This window comes from Lepidothrix coronata, unplaced genomic scaffold (assembly GCF_001604755.1).
Source record: "Lepidothrix coronata isolate B3197 unplaced genomic scaffold, Lepidothrix_coronata-1.0 Scaffold147, whole genome shotgun sequence".
In the NCBI taxonomy this organism is placed as follows: Eukaryota; Metazoa; Chordata; class Aves; order Passeriformes; family Pipridae; genus Lepidothrix; species Lepidothrix coronata.
In genome coordinates this window covers 751,064-767,508 of record NW_016690327.1, presented here as the reverse complement: position 1 = coordinate 767,508, position 16,445 = coordinate 751,064, and the positions used below count along the sequence as shown (strand labels likewise).

Here is a 16,445-nt window from a genome sequence, read left to right as displayed (position 1 = left end):
CTCCAGCTGGAGATTTGGGCTGTGCTGGGACCAGGTGCTCTCCCTGCCCTGTCTCAGGTCCCTTCCCTTCTCCAGCTGGAGATTTGGGCTGTGCTGGGACCAGGTGCTCTCCCTGCCCTGTCTCAGGTCCCTTCCCTTCTCCAGCTGGAGATTTGGGCTGTGCTGGGACCGTGTGTTTTCCCTGCTCTGCCTCAGGTCCCTTCCAGAGAGAAATCTGGGCTTTGGTGTCCGAGGCAGGACACACAGACACAACCCAAACCATAATTTAAACCCCAACTCTGGTTTTGCCATTGAATTTTCCTTCCTTGTCTGACTGCACCCAGGCTCCCACTGCTGGCCCCGGGTCTGGGATTTGTTGCCTGAGCTCTCAGCAGAGCTGGGATGTTGTTCTCCCCACAGTGACTCAGGGTAACATTTTGGGATGTAAATGGGAGTTACTGCACAGTCCCTGGTGGGTTTTAATGGTCCTTTGAAGATGTGTTGGGCAATCTGCTTTATTGCCCTGACAGAACCTTCACACACACTCACAGTGTGGGGTTTGGACACTGCCAAAACTCACTGAAGTGTCTTTGTTTTCCCCAGTTGGTCACAAGCAAAGCCTTCCTTTTGTCTCATCTCTAATTAGGGGAATATGTTCCAATCTGTGCCTTTGAGCAGGTTCTGTGGTGCAGGGGACGGAGAGTGAGCTGAGCAAAAAAAAAAACAGGAGAGGAAAATGCAGCTGGGGAAAAGGGAGAGAGAGAGAGAGAAAGCAGAAATGTTGCTTTTTAGCAGTGTGAAAGGTAAATAAATCTATTTACTGTGCAGGTAAATAGATGTGCTGGGGTAGAGCCCAGGGAAAATGCTCCTTTGGAGCGTGGCAGGAGCAGAGATGACAGAGCTGGGGGAGCAAACCTGGCTCCTGCACAGCTCAACTGAGGTCTTGGAGAGCTGTGGGAGAATGGGAGGTCGTGGAAAAAAGGGGAAAACTGGAAGTGCCTTTCTTTTCAAACACTAATTTAAACGTCTGCTTGGGCAAAGGAAGCAATTCCTGTGTGAGTTCTGCCTTTTCCAGGTGCTGTTTGGTTTGCCCTGTAAGCAGATCAGGCTGAAGATGCTGGAGAGGAAATTGGGAGGTTTTCCTGGTTAACTGTGAAGTGGGAAGGGTCAGACTGTTCCTGTGCTTAGATCAGGAGTCACTGGTTTTTCCTTTTCATTTCCTGGACTTTCAGGTGACTTTGAACAGCTCATGGTTTGGTTGAGGCTTGTGCTGATAGTTTGTAGTGGGAGTAAACCTGTAGTTTGTGCCCAAGATGAAACAATTGGGTTATGTTAGTACAGAAGGGAGACTTTCCAGTAAAATAGGATTATTTTTGTGGGTAGATACCGATCAGGGGCATCAAATCAACCCCCAACCACCAGTCCATGCAAAGCATGAATGTTTCAGTTCAAACAATTCCAGTGTGGTCTGTTCTCTGTGGCTCTCCAGCTCTGGATATTTGTAAATCAGTGACCCCCAGAAGGTGCAGTGCTGGGTGTGGGGTGTCTGTGCTGAGCCTGGGGGTGACTCTGGGCAGTGCCTGGCTCTTTGCTCCTGTGTGGGATGTGGCTGATGGTTGGACACTCCAAACCTGGACACTCCAAACCTGGACACTCCAAATCTGGACACTCCAAACCTGGACACTCCAAACCTCTCTTCCTCCCTCTCCTGCAGCATCTCACAGTGCTCAGATCAGCTTCCCAGCAGACGTTTTTGGCTCTAAAAATGAGATTTCCAGCACCAGAGGAGGAGGGGGTGTCTCAGGCCAGGGTGGGTCTCACCCCCAGCACCCCCCAGCTGTTGTTTTCCTACAGAGCTCGTTCCCTTTTCTCTCTTGACACCACAATGTGCTGGGGGGGGGGATGTCACTGAAGGAAAACTGTGCTGACTCAGGGGAGGTTTGTGGGATGTGACATTCCAGCTGAAGTCTGCACTGACCTGTGAATGAGGAGATCATGAAGCTCATAAATGGGGCAGCAGCTCTAGAGTGGCTCAGTCCCTGTGGGGAGTGCTGGTGGAAGGCTGGGCAGACGTGGCTGGGGACAGGGGTGTTTTAGGGGGGCCATAATTCCAGATGCTGGGTGGGAATTGCTGGTTAAACATCCTGTGTACAGTAGGGATGGGCTCATTATCTGATTTTATGGGAAGCAGGGCAGGGGAAGGCCCTGCTGCAAAACATTTATGACCAGGATTTGTTCCAAAATTTGTGTTTCCTTGCCAAGGAAAGGGAGACGCTCTCACAGGGTTTCTGCAGCAGTTCAGTGAGGCTTAAAAGGTTCTTTGCTCTTCTTCCCCAGCAGTTTCCCTTCCTTTCTGCTCCTCCTGCTGCCTGTCCCTGGGGATCTGTGTCCTGCAGCTCCTGAGCTTTCAGTCCTGCCCCTTTCCCAGGGGGTTGACTCGTGCCAAGCAGTGCTGGCATTGTACCTGGTTGAGGGTTGTGGCATTAACTGTGACACTGAATGTCACTGGAAGCACCTCACTGAGCCAGGCAAACTCTTGGCCCTGGTTTAGCTGTTGCTCTGGGGGGGTCATTCCAGAAAACAGCTGATTTTCTGGTGCCTGTTCAGTTGGTGCACCTCAGGCCTGTGAACTCCAAGGTTTCTGGACCCGTCGTGTTCCCCAGGGACACAAACCCTGGGGAGATAAAACAACTAAAACTGTGTTTTGGGAGCCCAAACAAGAGGGGTGGAAGTTCCTGCCCCAAGTTTGGTGTTGCTGGGGATGGGGGTAAACTCGTGTTTGTGCCTTTGTGTGTTTGACTGGAGGGGCCTGAATTTGGGCTGGGCTGTTCCAGGACACTTCTGGACTCCCCCAGGCTCTGCTCTTGCTCTTGCTCTGCTCTTGCTTTAGGATTTTCATTAGTTTCCAGTGGTTTTCCTTTGGTTGTGTTCCTGTGAACTCTGTGTATTTACTGCCTAGAGCAGTGCTCGTGCCTAATATTGCCCTGAACAGAACAGAAGGCATTTCCCAAAGCATTTCCAATTGGAATTATGTTAAATTGTGTGCTTTCTTCCCCTGGCCCTGGAGCAGATGTTGTGCTTTCTTCCCCTCGTGTTCACTTGAAATCCTCAGCCACAGCCCATTTCTCCTCACAGATCTGCTCATGTTGCTTTCCAGTCTTTTAATATCTGATTTGCCTTAACAGTAGTGTAAAATCTCTCTTCTCCTTAGTCATAATTACTCCTTTTTTTTTTTTATTAATCCCATACTGGCCTGTTAGACCTGCTGAATAACCTGAGCTCCCCTTTGTAAGGACTGCAGCCTTCAGTGTGGAGCTGAGCTCTGCCTTCTGGGAGCCCTGGCTGGGCCAAACCATCAGGGTTGGGACCTGGAAATGCAAAGTGCAGTGGATGTTTTCCCCAGGAATGTGCTGAACAGAACTGTGTCATTCATATCCCTTGACAAGGTTGTCATTTAGCTCTAAACTGAATTGGCAATTGGTCTTTATTTTCTCCCTTTCTCCCTCTCTCTTTCTTCTTCTCCTTTTTTCCCTTTCCCCCTTCTCCCTTTCCTTTCTCCCTTTCATATTATTCCTTTTACTCCCTCCTCGTGCAGAGCTGATGGAACAGTTTATATTAACTCCCCAAATGTTTCTCCCTCCTGCTGTAAATGGTTTCTTTCTCCTTCTGCCACTGGACTCATTTACCTGCCTGTTGATGCCGCTGCTTTTAGTGGGTTTTTGGAAGAAGTGCAGGAATTCTGGTCCTTGTTATTCCAGGCTGTTTTGTCATGTGGGTATTTTTTTAGTTGTGATTGATGCTGCTCCCATTTCCCTGGTGTAATGGCAGGGACACCCTGGGATTATCTTTGCCACCCAAACTGGGACAGGGGATGGGGACTGACCTTACCCTGCCCAAACGTGTCACCTCTGGGCACAGGGCAGGGCACAGGTCACATCCCAGTCACATCCCAGCTGGAACCATTCCCAGGACACGGGTTTGTCACCTGCTGAGCCCAGTTCCTGGCTTGGATGGTTTCTGCAGTTGTTCATCAGCTGTAAATCCACGAGGACCCACCAGCACCTTCCCCCTGCCCTCGACCCAAAGGGTTCAGAGCAGCAAAGGGCTGGGGAAATGCTCCTTATCCAGCCTGTTCCCCTGAGCCAGAGATCCAGGGTGTCCCTGCAGTGAGGGAAGCAAATTAAATGAAGGCAGGATTACCCTGATCTCTGTTTCCATGGGGGATTTGCAGCTTTTGTTAACAACCTTGTTTCACGCTTGCAGCCATGTAAGACCATTCCCTTCCTGATTTTAAGCAGGGCACTCTCTCTCAGAGCCCTTGTTCTGCAGCCCTGGTTTATAAAGGGCTGAGATTTAAATGTTTGCTTAAGCAGACAGACGTGCTCAAGTGCTGTGCTGGGCAGGAATCACTTCAGCTCCTTCTTAATGACGAGGAATCGGGTTATAATTGTTCCCCCATAAGCTCCTCAGGCTTTTTTTTTTGGTGTAACCTCACTGAGCCAGGCAAACTCTTGGCCCTGGTTTAGCTGTTGCTCTGGGGGGGTCATTCCAGAAAATACCTGATTTTCTGGTGCCTGTTTAGTTGGTCCACCTCAGGCCTGTGAACTCCAAGGTTTCTGGACCCGTCGTGTTCCCCAGGGAAACAAACCCTGGGGAGATAAAACAACTAAAACTCTGTGTTTTGGGAGCCCAAACAAGTCCCTTTCCTTCTGTGGGACTGTGAGAGGGCCGTGGAACCAGTCCCTGCTGCTCCTCCTTGGGGCTTGTCCCAAATAAGCTGCACATCCTCCAAATAAGCTGCACATCCCTCTTGTCGGGTGAGTTGGGAAGTGCCCCCTGTGTCTGTGTCTGAGGAGAGCTGGCACTCCCCTGGCTCAAACCAGAGCCTGCTTTCTCCTCAGTGTTCCTTTGCCAGAGAGTTCTCCCTGGCAGTTGTAGAGCCACAAGCTGCTCTGGGAGCTGTGATGAATTTTGGGGGTTTTGGGATCCTCAGCAGGGAGGCTCCTCCTGCCCGTGGCAGAGCTGGGCTGGGGGTGTCCCCTCTGTGCCCACCCTCCCCTGGGTGCTGCCAGCTGCCCTCTCAGCCCTCAGCAGCAGGATGCAGTTCCTTGGGTTGTCTCCACACTGTTATTTCCCTGATTGAACCGGTGGAACTGCTCCCCTGGGGGGGATTTGTGCTGCTCCAGATGAGCTGTCCTGTGCCAGGGCATCTGTCCCCGTTCCTGGCACCAATTGCTCTGCAGGGTGGCTCTGATGGGCTGCTCCTCTTCTGATCTGAACTGGCACTTCCCTGGCTTTGTCAGGAGAGGAGATTGTCCCTGTCCCCTTCCCTGTGTCCAGGAGCTGGGATGTGGGGGGTGTTGTGTTGCCATCCCCGATCTGGGCTGCAGAGGAGCTCCCTTGTTTGATCCAACCCTCTCCACGTGGGGTTGGGGTTTGAGGAGGCTGCAGTGGGACACTCCCAGCTCCCATGGGATGGAGCTGTTGGGTGGGAGTTTGTCTTTCCAGGCTCTTTCCTTGCTCCCAAGGGGTGGAGCTTCAGGTGTGGCTGAACCTGCCCAGGCTCTGCTGTGTTTCACACTTTGGGGGGTGTAACCCTTTTTAGGGTCACAGCACTCACCCCTCATCCCTCTGGGGTGTCAGGACACTGTGGGGACAGTCCCATGCCAGGCTGTTCCCTGCTCCAGCCTGCAGCACTTGGCACAGGGCTCCAAACCCTGCAGCACAGGAGGGATGAGCTGCCAGAGCAGCACAGCAAAGGCACAGACAGAAACCACTGGGCTCATCTGGAGCTTTTGCCAAAACCCAGCAATTAAAGCTCCATCTTCCTGTGGCCACTGCCCCCATTCCCAAGGGGCTGCAGGGAGGGGGAGAGTTCTGTTCCCAATCCACGGGCACATGGGAGAGGATCTTCCTGCAGGACCTTGGAGCACCTCCTGGGCACAGATGTCTGCAGGATCCCTGGCAGACACAGCCCAGCCCTGTCCTGGTGTGGATCAGCAGCTCCCTGGAAGTTTAAGAAACTTTGAGTTGCTCCCAGGTGCTGTTTGAGTGGGTTTGGAACCTGCTCAGAGGCTCCTGCACAGCCTGGTTTAAATCAGTGATATTTTCCTCGAGTTTTGGTGCCCAAAACCTGCCTGCTTTTCATCCTTCTCGACTTCCTGCTGTCCCAACCCAGTTCAGCCATTCCACCAGAGTGAAATGAGGAGTTTGTTGCTCTGAAATCCAGGAACTCCTGGTTAATATTTGCTCCAAACTCCTTCCCTCACCTCCCACTTGCCGGAGGGTTTGGAGGAGGGAAATGCACCGTGGTGCAGATGTGTTTCTGCAGACACAGAAAGAGGAAAATGCAAAATATAAAGCACTTTGCTTCCCAGCTGGAGCAGTGCCCTGGGCTTCCAGCACTGTCAGCTCTTTGGGATGTGTGCTTCCCAAGTGAGGAATGCTGCTGATTAACCAGGCTCCTGCTGAGCTCCCGTTTTTCCACTCCATCACCAAGCCGTGCCTAGAGCAGGGATCTTCTTCAAAAGGGAAGGGAAGGAGAAAATCCACTCCTGTCTCCAAGCTCTCTCCCAAGTGGTCACAGTCTGTGGGAACAATATCTAAAAAAACTGAGAGAGAAGTCAGGAGTTTTTATTGTTTCCATGGAGACTGCAATTATTCTTACAGTGGTTTCCTGCTGGGTTTTCCAGCTCCTGTTCCCACGGTGTGACCTCTCCCTGGGGTCAGCCCTGGATCCTCATGTGCAGGGCTGGAGTGTCTGGGGACACCAGGTGTGGCCTCATGGGAGGAGAGAGGTGGTTTGTGGAGGAGCTGGATCTTTGGAAGGCAGAATAAAAGAGAAACAACTTGGGAGAGAGAAGATTTGGGTGAGACAACTGCAGGAATTGCTCCTGATGGAGGTGCTGGTGGAGAACTCTCGGGTTCCCCTGCGTTCAGCCCAACCTCAGGCATCACCCCCAGGGACATGGGACAGTGTCCCTGTGCCACATCCACCTGTCCCTCTCGACTTCCTGAGCTGGTCCTTCCCTGTTTTCCTGCTCTAAATCGAGGCAGAACCTGGATGATGGTTGTGATGACTTGAACAAGTCCCTCGTGCTGGGTCCTTCCTGCCTGTGCTCTCTGCTCTGTCCCTGCTGGCTTCTGCTGGGATTTATTCTGCTGCATTTAATGAAGGGATTTTTCTTATTGCCTTTGCAGTGCTTGGTCAGTAATAACAATTATTGACAAAGATCAGTGCGGGCTTTATGAACGGGACCCTGTGCCGTGCTCATAATGAAATGTCCTTTTCTAACATTTAAGAACAAGGGTAATAAATATTAATTCCAGGCTCGGAGGTCTCAGGGCTGTTCCCAGCTCAGGGATCCTGATGGACAGGCTGCAGGCAGCAGGGCTGACCCCTGTCATGTTGGGAATCACTGCTGGCTCCTCGGGGGCTTTTTGTTCCTCGCTGTCTCAGCAGCACAAACAGCACGAGCCAGGCAGTGCTGGGCTGTCTCCCACCTTCCCTGGCTCAAACCCTCCCTCTGACAGCTCTTCTCCCTGCCTGTGACATGTTGTTAAACAGCTCCTGCCTGGATCCTGGTGGCCAGCACTGCAGAGGGGCTGCTGTGGATCCCAGCCCTGCCCAGTGCAGCCCCAGAGCTGGAACGCCTCCTCACGGGGAAGAAAAACCCCCCTCAGCTTAAAAAGATGAAGGAAATTTGTCCTATCAGAGGCACCAGGATCTCTGTGAGGATCCCTCTGGACCAGCTGTGGCTTCCTGGGCTGGATGTTCCCCTTGGGAAGGTGCAGCCAAGCTCCTCTTCCCACCAAGGAGAGCTTGGACCTGGTTCTTGGCCTTTGTGCTGCAGCCCCAACTTGCCTTTCTGCTCACTGATCTTATGGCAACTCCAAGTCCTCATTTGCTCCTCTGCAGTGGAGACTTTTGGAGTTTCTTTTTTTTTATCAGCTCCTTTTTAATCTGTCACTTTGTTTTATCTAGCAAAGGTTAATTTTATATTCTTCCCTCGCCCTGCCTCTGCCTTCCCTTTGTCAGCAAGTTCTTTGTTGTTGTTATTTCGTGAGCTGAGCTGTGCTGCACCTCTCTCTGCCTGGCTGGTGGGATGCTGGAGGTCCTCTGGCTGAATGCTAATTTACCACTTGGGGTTTAAAAATTTATAGGAGACACCTCGTTCCTGGGAGGGCTTCCTGCCACTCAGCTGTTTCCCTGGGTGTGAATGCAATATTTCTTAGGCAGATTATACCCTGCTTATGCTGACAGAATTATTTGACAGCATCCCCTGATATTTCAGCAGCTTGTAAAGAGCCCAAATCCTGAGGATATTTTGCAGTTTGTTTTCTCTCTAATCTGTTCCCTTTGTTGCTGAGAGCAGGGAATAGATGGTGTGGCCTTGATAACGTCGTGGTAACTCCATTTCTTGGATCCCAACCCACCCAGTGCTGAAGGGAAGGCAGAGGGAAAATAACAGAGGGAGGGCTGAGCAGTGATCCAAATAATTGTATAAATGCCAAACTCAACCCAGGCTCATCCTCTGCTCAGTGTCCCTTTGCCAGGAATTAGGGAGATGTATGTTCCCAGTAATGGGTTTTACCAAGGGTGATGGGGGGGAAAAAAAGATGAGCAGAGCATCCATACATAAAATATCCCAAAGTCTGGGCAGGTACCACTTGAGAGGCAGCCTTGCTTTTCCAGGTTAATGGGCCTTGTCAGCTGCAATACAGTATATATTGAAAACCCTGGAGGGCTGAAGGTTTTTTTCCTACACACTCTTCCCCTCAACTCCACTTAAAGGAGGTTTGATTGTTTTCCTGGGAATTGCAGCCTGGCTGGAGGCCTCTTTTCGGGAACGTGCTGTCCCAGCAAAAGTCAGTGATTTATTTGTGATGGGAAGAGGAGTTTCCCCCTCCCCCTGGGGGAATTGTCCCAACCCCCTGGTGCTGGGGGCGAAACTTGGGAATGTTCTTGGGCTGCTCCTCCAAAGCCTTCCTTTCTCAGTGCTCACACAGGCCCAAAGAGCTGCCCAAGGACATAAATTGGCTCATGGCTCCTTCTCAAAGGACTCAGCAATTTATTGCTGAACCCCAGAAATATTTAATGCGGGATGGGCACGGTCTGGGTGGAAGGAGGTGTGTGAATGCAGTGGGGTCACACCTGGTGAGGAGCACGGGGGAAAAACTCATTTAGCAATGGGAAGTTCAGCTGAAAGGGCAGGGTTTATTTTTTTAAGCAAATCCTGAGAAGTCTGCACTGCCCTCAGAATTATCTGCAGTTGGCCCAGCAGTTTAAATCAAAAAGCTTGGCCATGGGCAGCAGCAGAGGAGAGGCTGGAGCTGTGCATGGAGTAAGGGCTGAGTCGGTTCCTTCCTCCAGGTTCTTGTGCCACAACAGAAGACCTTGCTGCAAACTCCAGCTTGGATTTTGTTTTGGTTTTATTTCGATCCCAACTTTTATTTTTTATTTTTATCCCGTTGGAATCAGCCCGACTCCCCAACCTATCCAGGTCCCTCTGCTGCCCGGTTGATGGTTCGGGGTTGTTTTTTTCTTGCAGTTTCCTGCTTTTTCAACTTCACCAGCCCGGCGGGGATCGTGCTGTCCCCCAACTACCCCGAGGAGTACGGCAGCAGCCTGCACTGCGTGTGGCTCATCATCGCCAGGCCCGAGAGCAGGATCCACCTGGCCTTCAACGACTTCGACGTGGAGCCCCAGTTTGATTTCCTGGCCGTGAAGGACGGCGGCACCGCCGAGTCCCCGGTGCTGGGCACCTTCTCAGGGAACCAGATCCCCTCCTCCCTGACCAGCAGCGGCCACGTGGCCAGGCTGGAGTTCCAGACCGACCACTCCATGGAGAAGAGAGGCTTCAACATCACCTTCACCAGTGAGTTTGCCCCCCTTTATTAATATTAAGTTGTTCTTTCATAGCTGCTTCTGAGCTACACAATTAGTTTTGAGTTGGCATGAGGGCAGCACACCCTGCCAGCAGTGCCCTCTGTGTGGTATGAAGGAATCCCAACCACACACCAAGTCAGAAAAGGTTGTTTCTTCTCTCTGAGGCCTCAGGAACACCCTAAATGCAGAGAAAGATAATGGCTGTGAAAATATGGAAATCTTACAGTGTAAGTAAGAGATAAACAAGTTTTAATCTCTCTCAAGCTAAAGCAGCAGAAAAACAAATCTACCTAGCACAGGAGTCTTGATGGACAGTCAAGGATGATATCATAGAATCATAGAATATGCTGAGATGGAAGGGACCCCTGAGGATCATAAAGTCCAACTCCTGGCCCTGCACAGGATATGCTGACAGCTGTCTTGTTTAGGACCTAAATGCTGAAATGTCCCCTGCAAACCCTCCTGGTTTGTATTTCACACTCTGAATTCTTGCTGGGAACTGGTGAGCTCACTTATAAAGCTGTTGGGATTCCAGAGGAAATCTGGAAAAGTGGGGATTACCTCAGATTTGCAGTTGGGTGATTGGGGATTGGTGGCAAGTTTAGAGCTGGTGGCACAAGTTCTTGTCCAGGAAAATAACCCAATGTGGCCCTGGGTTATGTGGCCCTGGAGCAGCCAGGATTTGTGTTCTCCCATCAGGAGATGTGTCCATGGCTTTACAAGAAGGCTGGAGAGGGACTTTGGGCAAGGATGGGTAGTGACAGGACAAGGGGAAGGGCCTTAAGCTGAAGGAGGGCAGGGTTAGATGGGATACTGGGAAGAAATCCTTCCCTGGGAGGGTGGGGAGGCCCTGGCACAGGTTGCCCAGAGGAGCTGTGGCTGCCCCATCCCTGGAAGTGTCCAAGGCCAGGTTGGAGCAGCCTGGGCTATGAAGGTGTCCCCGCCTTGGGGAGTGGAAGGAGATAACCCCTCCAAGCCAAAGCAGGCTGTGATTCTGGGATTCTCTGGGCTCCCTGCTCTGCCTCTGGGGTTGAGGGGATGCTCTGTGGGCAGCTCTGGGCTGGTTGTGTTCATCAGCCAACACCCCCCTCCTCTGCCCAGAGCTAAAAGAGATGCAAGGCTTTGAAGATGAAGGCAAACATGTAGCACTGCCTTATATAACATAAAGCCTTGAAATCTCCACAGATGGATTTGGCTCCACGTTAAGTCCAGTCTTCAAATCTCCAGTGAATGCCACGGCAATTTTACCCTCATATTGTCCTGTAATTTTCTAAAGAGCATTATTAAACCTATTCAGCAGAACTGATAAATGGCTTTGTTATAATGGCCTTTCGTGGCACAGCTAAATTAATAGCCTTTCTAGCCATGATTGCAAAGCCTTTATTTAAAAAAAAAAAAAAAAAAAAGGGAAAAATCAGAGGGCTTAAGAAAACATTTGCCAAACTTCAGCAGGCTGGAGGCTCCTCAGGTGAAGGGGTTTGTGTGAGGGGGTATCAGAGCCAGGATTGAGCCCCAGATCCTGTCAGGAGGGTGACACCTCACCCAGGAACTGGTGGTGCCCTTGGTGGTGTCCTCCCTGTGCATCTCCCATCCATCACCCACCCCTGGTGTATAAAGACATTTTTAAAACAATTTTTTACTGGTTTAAATGGCCTTTCAAGCGCAGAGGAATTAATTTGTTCTGACTGCTTGAAGTTCTGAACTGAGCTCTATCTCTATTTTGAGTATTTATAAATACATATATGTGTATTTTCATATTTGGAGATGTCTGAGGAGGTGACTTGGTCCTGCAGGCTCTTCTCTGACCCTGTCACTGCTGGATCTCAGCCCCTCTTGGGTCATGATCATCATCATCATCATCATGGCCAGGCTTTGGGAACGAAGATTTGGGGAGGGCTCAACTGGTTTTAACCTCATCCCTCCCCTCAGGCTGCAAAGAAAACACTTGGGAACTGAAAAAAACAAAGTTTGATGTTCAACCAGCTTGGTTTTGGGGCAGGGGTGGAGGGAAACGAGACGCTGACCCTTCCCTTGCCTCCCTCTTCCCCCCCTTCCCCAGCGTTCCGGCACAACGAGTGTCCCGACCCCGGCGTGCCGGTCAACGGGAAGCGCTTTGGGGACAGCCTCCAGCTGGGCAGCTCCGTGTCCTTCCTGTGTGACGAGGGTTTCATCCGCACCCACGGCTCCGAGACCGTCACCTGCGTCCTGCAGGAGGGCAACGTGGTGTGGAACCACCCCGTGCTCAGGTGTGAAGGTCAGTCCAGCTGCCCGGAGGGTCCCGGGGTGGTTTGGGCTGGGAGGGAGCTCAGAGAGCGTCCAGTGCCACCCCCTGCCCTGGGCAGGGACACCTCCCACTAGCACAGGTTGCTGCAAGCTGGCCTTGGGTGCTCACACGGATCCAGGGGCAGCCACAGCTTCTCTGGGCAACCTGTGCCAGGGCCTCCCCACCCTCCCAGGGAAGAGTTTCTCCTCAACATCCCACCCAAATCACAGAATCACAGAATCAGCTGGGTTGGAAGGGACCTCTGAGATCATCCAGTCCAACCCTTGATCCAACCTCGCCGTGGTTCCCAGCCCATGGCACTGATGCCACATCCAGTCCCATCTTAAAAACCTCCAGGGATGGAGAATCCACCCCCTCCCTGCCCAACCCATTCCAATGGCTGAGCACCCTCTCTGCAAAGAAATTCTTCCTAATCTCCAACCTAAACCTCCCCTGGCACAGCTTTAGACCCAGCCTGGAGGACCAGGATTTTCCCTGGCTCTGGAGGGTGTTGTCTCTGCACAGCAGAGTTTCCTCAGCAGGAAGTGCCAGTCCAATAATAACAAACCCCTGGTTTGTTTTCCAGGTTTTTTTTTTTGGGAAGTGAATGCCGGGGGTTTACTTTTATTGCTCAGTTCTTGTTACAACAGGTGTTTTTTTCTAATAACAGGAATAAAAGGTTTCTGATTTAGGGATGGCTGAAAGCTCCCCTGCTGCTCTTGTCAGGAGGGAATTAAAGAACAGGCAATGGAAGATCCGTGGTGGTGTTTTTATGTCCTGATTTTTTGAGACATGTAAAATGTAGGATGTTTATATAATGAAGGAAGTCCTGTCAATGGACTTTGGTGGTTGAGAGCTTGAAATTTTGCATTTACATCTCTTGGCCACCACAACCGACCCAGACGTGGGGGAGATGGGCTGAATTAAAGGCCCATATACAGATTTCAAAGCTTTTTTTTAGTCCTTTAAAGCTTCTACTCTGGAAAAAGAGAAGGGAAGAAAGAGCTCATTAGGAGTGGAAAGTCTTCCTCTGCCCTCTGTTCTCAGGGAAGTGATGCCCTGCACTGGTGTTTTCAGCAATTTGAGTAACAAGTGCTGTGCTCTTGAGAAATAGTCCTGGAATATTGAGCAATAATTTCAGTAATTGTCATGTGTTGCTCGAGTGGATGAGCAGCAGAAATTGCACAATCTTGCCCATTGTGTTTGAGGTGGAAAGAAGAAGGTGTCAGTTGTGTTCAACGAGTTTTATATAATAAGAAAACCGGACTTTTTATGTTCTTATATAATTTTTCTTCAGCTGACAAAAGGTAGATTTAATTCAGGGTTCCCATTACTTTCAAAGCACGAGCCTTTAAGTTTATATATTTTTAAGTATAGGCAGGAAACATACATTGAATAATACACTTTTAATCAACTTTTCTCTTTGGAAGCTTTGATAACCTTGTGCCATCAGCTTGTGCCTTTTCCTCTTGATCACAGTGGTGAGTTCTTTGACTCGCCCTTCAGTCTGCACTGGATAAGTGGACATTTTAATTACCCTTTTTAAACAAGGAGGAAGCACAGAGATCTAAAGTACTGTTTAGCACTTGAAAAAAATTTAATGGGAAAGAAAGAGACCTAAAAAAAAAAGGAGTTGAAAGATGGGGAGAAGCCCTGACAGGAGATGATGTGGCTTTGGGGCAGAAAGGAGCCTCTCGTTCAAAAATAATTGCTTTGGATCCAGTTGAGATCAAATGACTTTCATCTGCCTCCTTCACATCAGCAGGGGGGGGTTTAGGCCCAGACTGACATATTTTAGGTCACTCCCAGGGTGACATTGGGTGGCCCTTGGGCTGGCCCTGGGTCGGTGCTTCAGCAGCTGCTCCTCAGAGCTGGTCCCACAGGCCCCAAGGACAAGACCTGGCAGTTTTTTGAGGGCTGTGGGATTTTTCCACCTCTGATCCATCAGCTCCAGTGTCTCTTCTTTTTTTTTTCCCCCCCAGAAAATATAATAATAATATACCTTCAGCTTCTGCTGGTGGCACGAGGGACCACGGTGTGGAATAAATGCCGTGGTCTGGTGATGTCCCTCGTGGTAGAAAAGCCACGACTCAATTACCACAGGCAGGAAAGGATTTCTGGCACCTGCAGCTGCTGAAATGCAAACTGACCTTGCAGATTCCTCTGCTTTTATGTCTAACAATTATTATTACACCCTGTCCCCTCGGAGCCACTGCTCAAGGTCAGGCTGCTGGCTCCCCCAGGGACAGGAGCAGATTACTGTGTCTTCATTCTAAGCTGAAAAGGCAATTTCTTACCAGTTCCTGTTGGTGCTTCTGATTATTTTTAACAGGTGGGAGACAGCAGTGCATGAAAGCTTTGCATGGCAGGATGGCCCTGCCTTGGCAGGGAGGGAGCATCTGATGGTGCTGCAGCTTCTGTGCTGCTCTTCACCCAAATTTAAACACGTGCAGACGTGGCACTGAGGGACATGGTTTAGTGGGGGACTTGGCAGCGTTAGACTTGATAATATTAAGAGGTTTTTTCCAGCCTCTGTGGTGGCTGATTGTGTGAATTGTGCCATTTCCTTGTCCCCAGCACCCTGTGGTGGCCACCTGACATCGCCCAGTGGCACCATCCTGTCCCCTGGCTGGCCTGGCTTCTACAAGGACTCGCTGAGCTGTGCCTGGGTCATCGAGGCCCAGCCTGGCTACCCCATCAAGATCACCTTTGACAGGTGCTCCTCCAAACTCCCTCTCTGGGGGTGTTCTGGGTGGTTCCCGGGGGGTTGAGGTGCAGCCAAGGCGAGGAACGAGCTGCTCCGCGCGTGTCTGGCACTCAGGTCCTCTGCTCCCCTTTTTTATTTATCAACTGACAAGGCATTAAAATTCACCTGACATTCAAGTAGAAAAGGTGGGAAATAGTGATTTTTCCCCTGTTTTGACTCACTCCTGCTCCTCTGCAGTGTTATTTTAGGCACGGGTAGGACACGTTTTTGGAGGCTGAGCCTCCCCCGCGTTCCTGGGGGAGTAGCAGCAGGGAGGATCTGCTCCAGCCTTGGGAATGCTGAGTCTCTTGGCTTCCCCTGGATTGCACAGCTGGAGGAGGGGCCGTGCTCTCCTGACTCCTGTGTCTGGGAGGGGATTGTTGCTGCGAGGACTGGTCGCTGTCAGCAGATGAGGGAGGTGAGGGGTCAGCAAGAAACATGGGACTGACGGGCTCCAGGGAGATGCTCAGGCAGGAGGAAGGCCCCCACCTCTCCCCCCGCGGCCTGTGCTGCCTCCTGGTTGTTCCAGCTCCCTCAGGGCTGCAGTTCAGCAAACTGAGCCACGTGGGGGGTTCAGTTCCTCCGTGGCCCTTCCAGGTTCAAGACAGAGGTGAACTACGACACGCTGGAAGTGCGGGACGGCCGCTCCTACTCCTCCCCCCTGATCGGGGTCTACGACGGGACCCAGGTGCCCCAGTTCCTCATCAGCACCAGCAACTACCTCTACCTCCTGTTCACCACTGACAAAAGCCACTCTGACATTGGCTTTCAGATCCGATACGAAAGTGAGTGCGGGTTCTCGGGGTCATTCCGTGTTCTCCAGCAGCACAGCGGCCTCAGTCAGGGGCCCCTTGGATCTCCTTTTCCCTGTGCCAGGCAGTTCTCACTGCTCAGGGGCTGGGGAGGGAGAAGCTGCACTGCTTTGTGCCAGTGGAGGAGCAGTTTCTGCCTTTTCTGGAATCCTGGAATGGTTTGGGTGGGAAGGGACCTCAAAGCTCACCTTGTTCTAACCCCTCGTTGTGGGCAAGGGGCACCTTCCACTGGACCAGGTTGCTCAGAGCCCCTTCCAACCTGGCCTTGGCCACTTCCAGGGATGGGGAGTCCACAACCATCGACCAACTTGGCTGTTTATATAGAGTTTTTCAGTTTTTATTTTAGGAGGCAGGGATGAGTTCCCAGAATCCCAGAACATCCTGCCCTAGATCCCACACGGATCGTCAAGTCCAGCTCCCAGCCCCAAGAATCCCACCAGTTCCTCTCTCTATTCCACCTCTCACTTTGGGGGTAACCTGCAGGGTTTGGGGTGAGCTCTGGGAGGGGCTGAGCAGTGACTGAGGCTCTGTTGGCACAGCTGTGAAGCTCCAGTCCGACCACTGCCTGGATCCCGGGATCCCGGTGAACGGACAGCGCCACGGCAACGATTTCTACGTGGGAGCCCTGGTGACCTTCAGCTGTGACTCAGGATACACCCTGAGTGACAGCGAGGCCCTGGAGTGTGAGCCAAACTTCCAGTGGAGCCGCCCCCTGCCCAGCTGTGAGGGTAAGGGCACATCTGCAGGGGGGCAAAC

The 16,445-nt window shown here is 51.4% G+C and overlaps 1 protein-coding gene across 1 annotated transcript in view; it reads left to right on the top strand.

Annotated features, from left to right (window-relative positions):
- CSMD2 (CUB and Sushi multiple domains 2) overlaps positions 1–16,445 on the top strand; it is a 257,406-nt gene that overhangs the window by 138,872 nt on the left and 102,089 nt on the right. Inside the window, exons 13-17 of the mRNA XM_017828252.1 lie at positions 9,531–9,857; positions 11,928–12,122; positions 14,709–14,847; positions 15,475–15,662; positions 16,229–16,417. Coding sequence (XP_017683741.1) covers positions 9,531–9,857; positions 11,928–12,122; positions 14,709–14,847; positions 15,475–15,662; positions 16,229–16,417 — 1,038 coding nt within the window. The remainder of the gene's footprint in view (positions 1–9,530; positions 9,858–11,927; positions 12,123–14,708; positions 14,848–15,474; positions 15,663–16,228; positions 16,418–16,445) is intronic.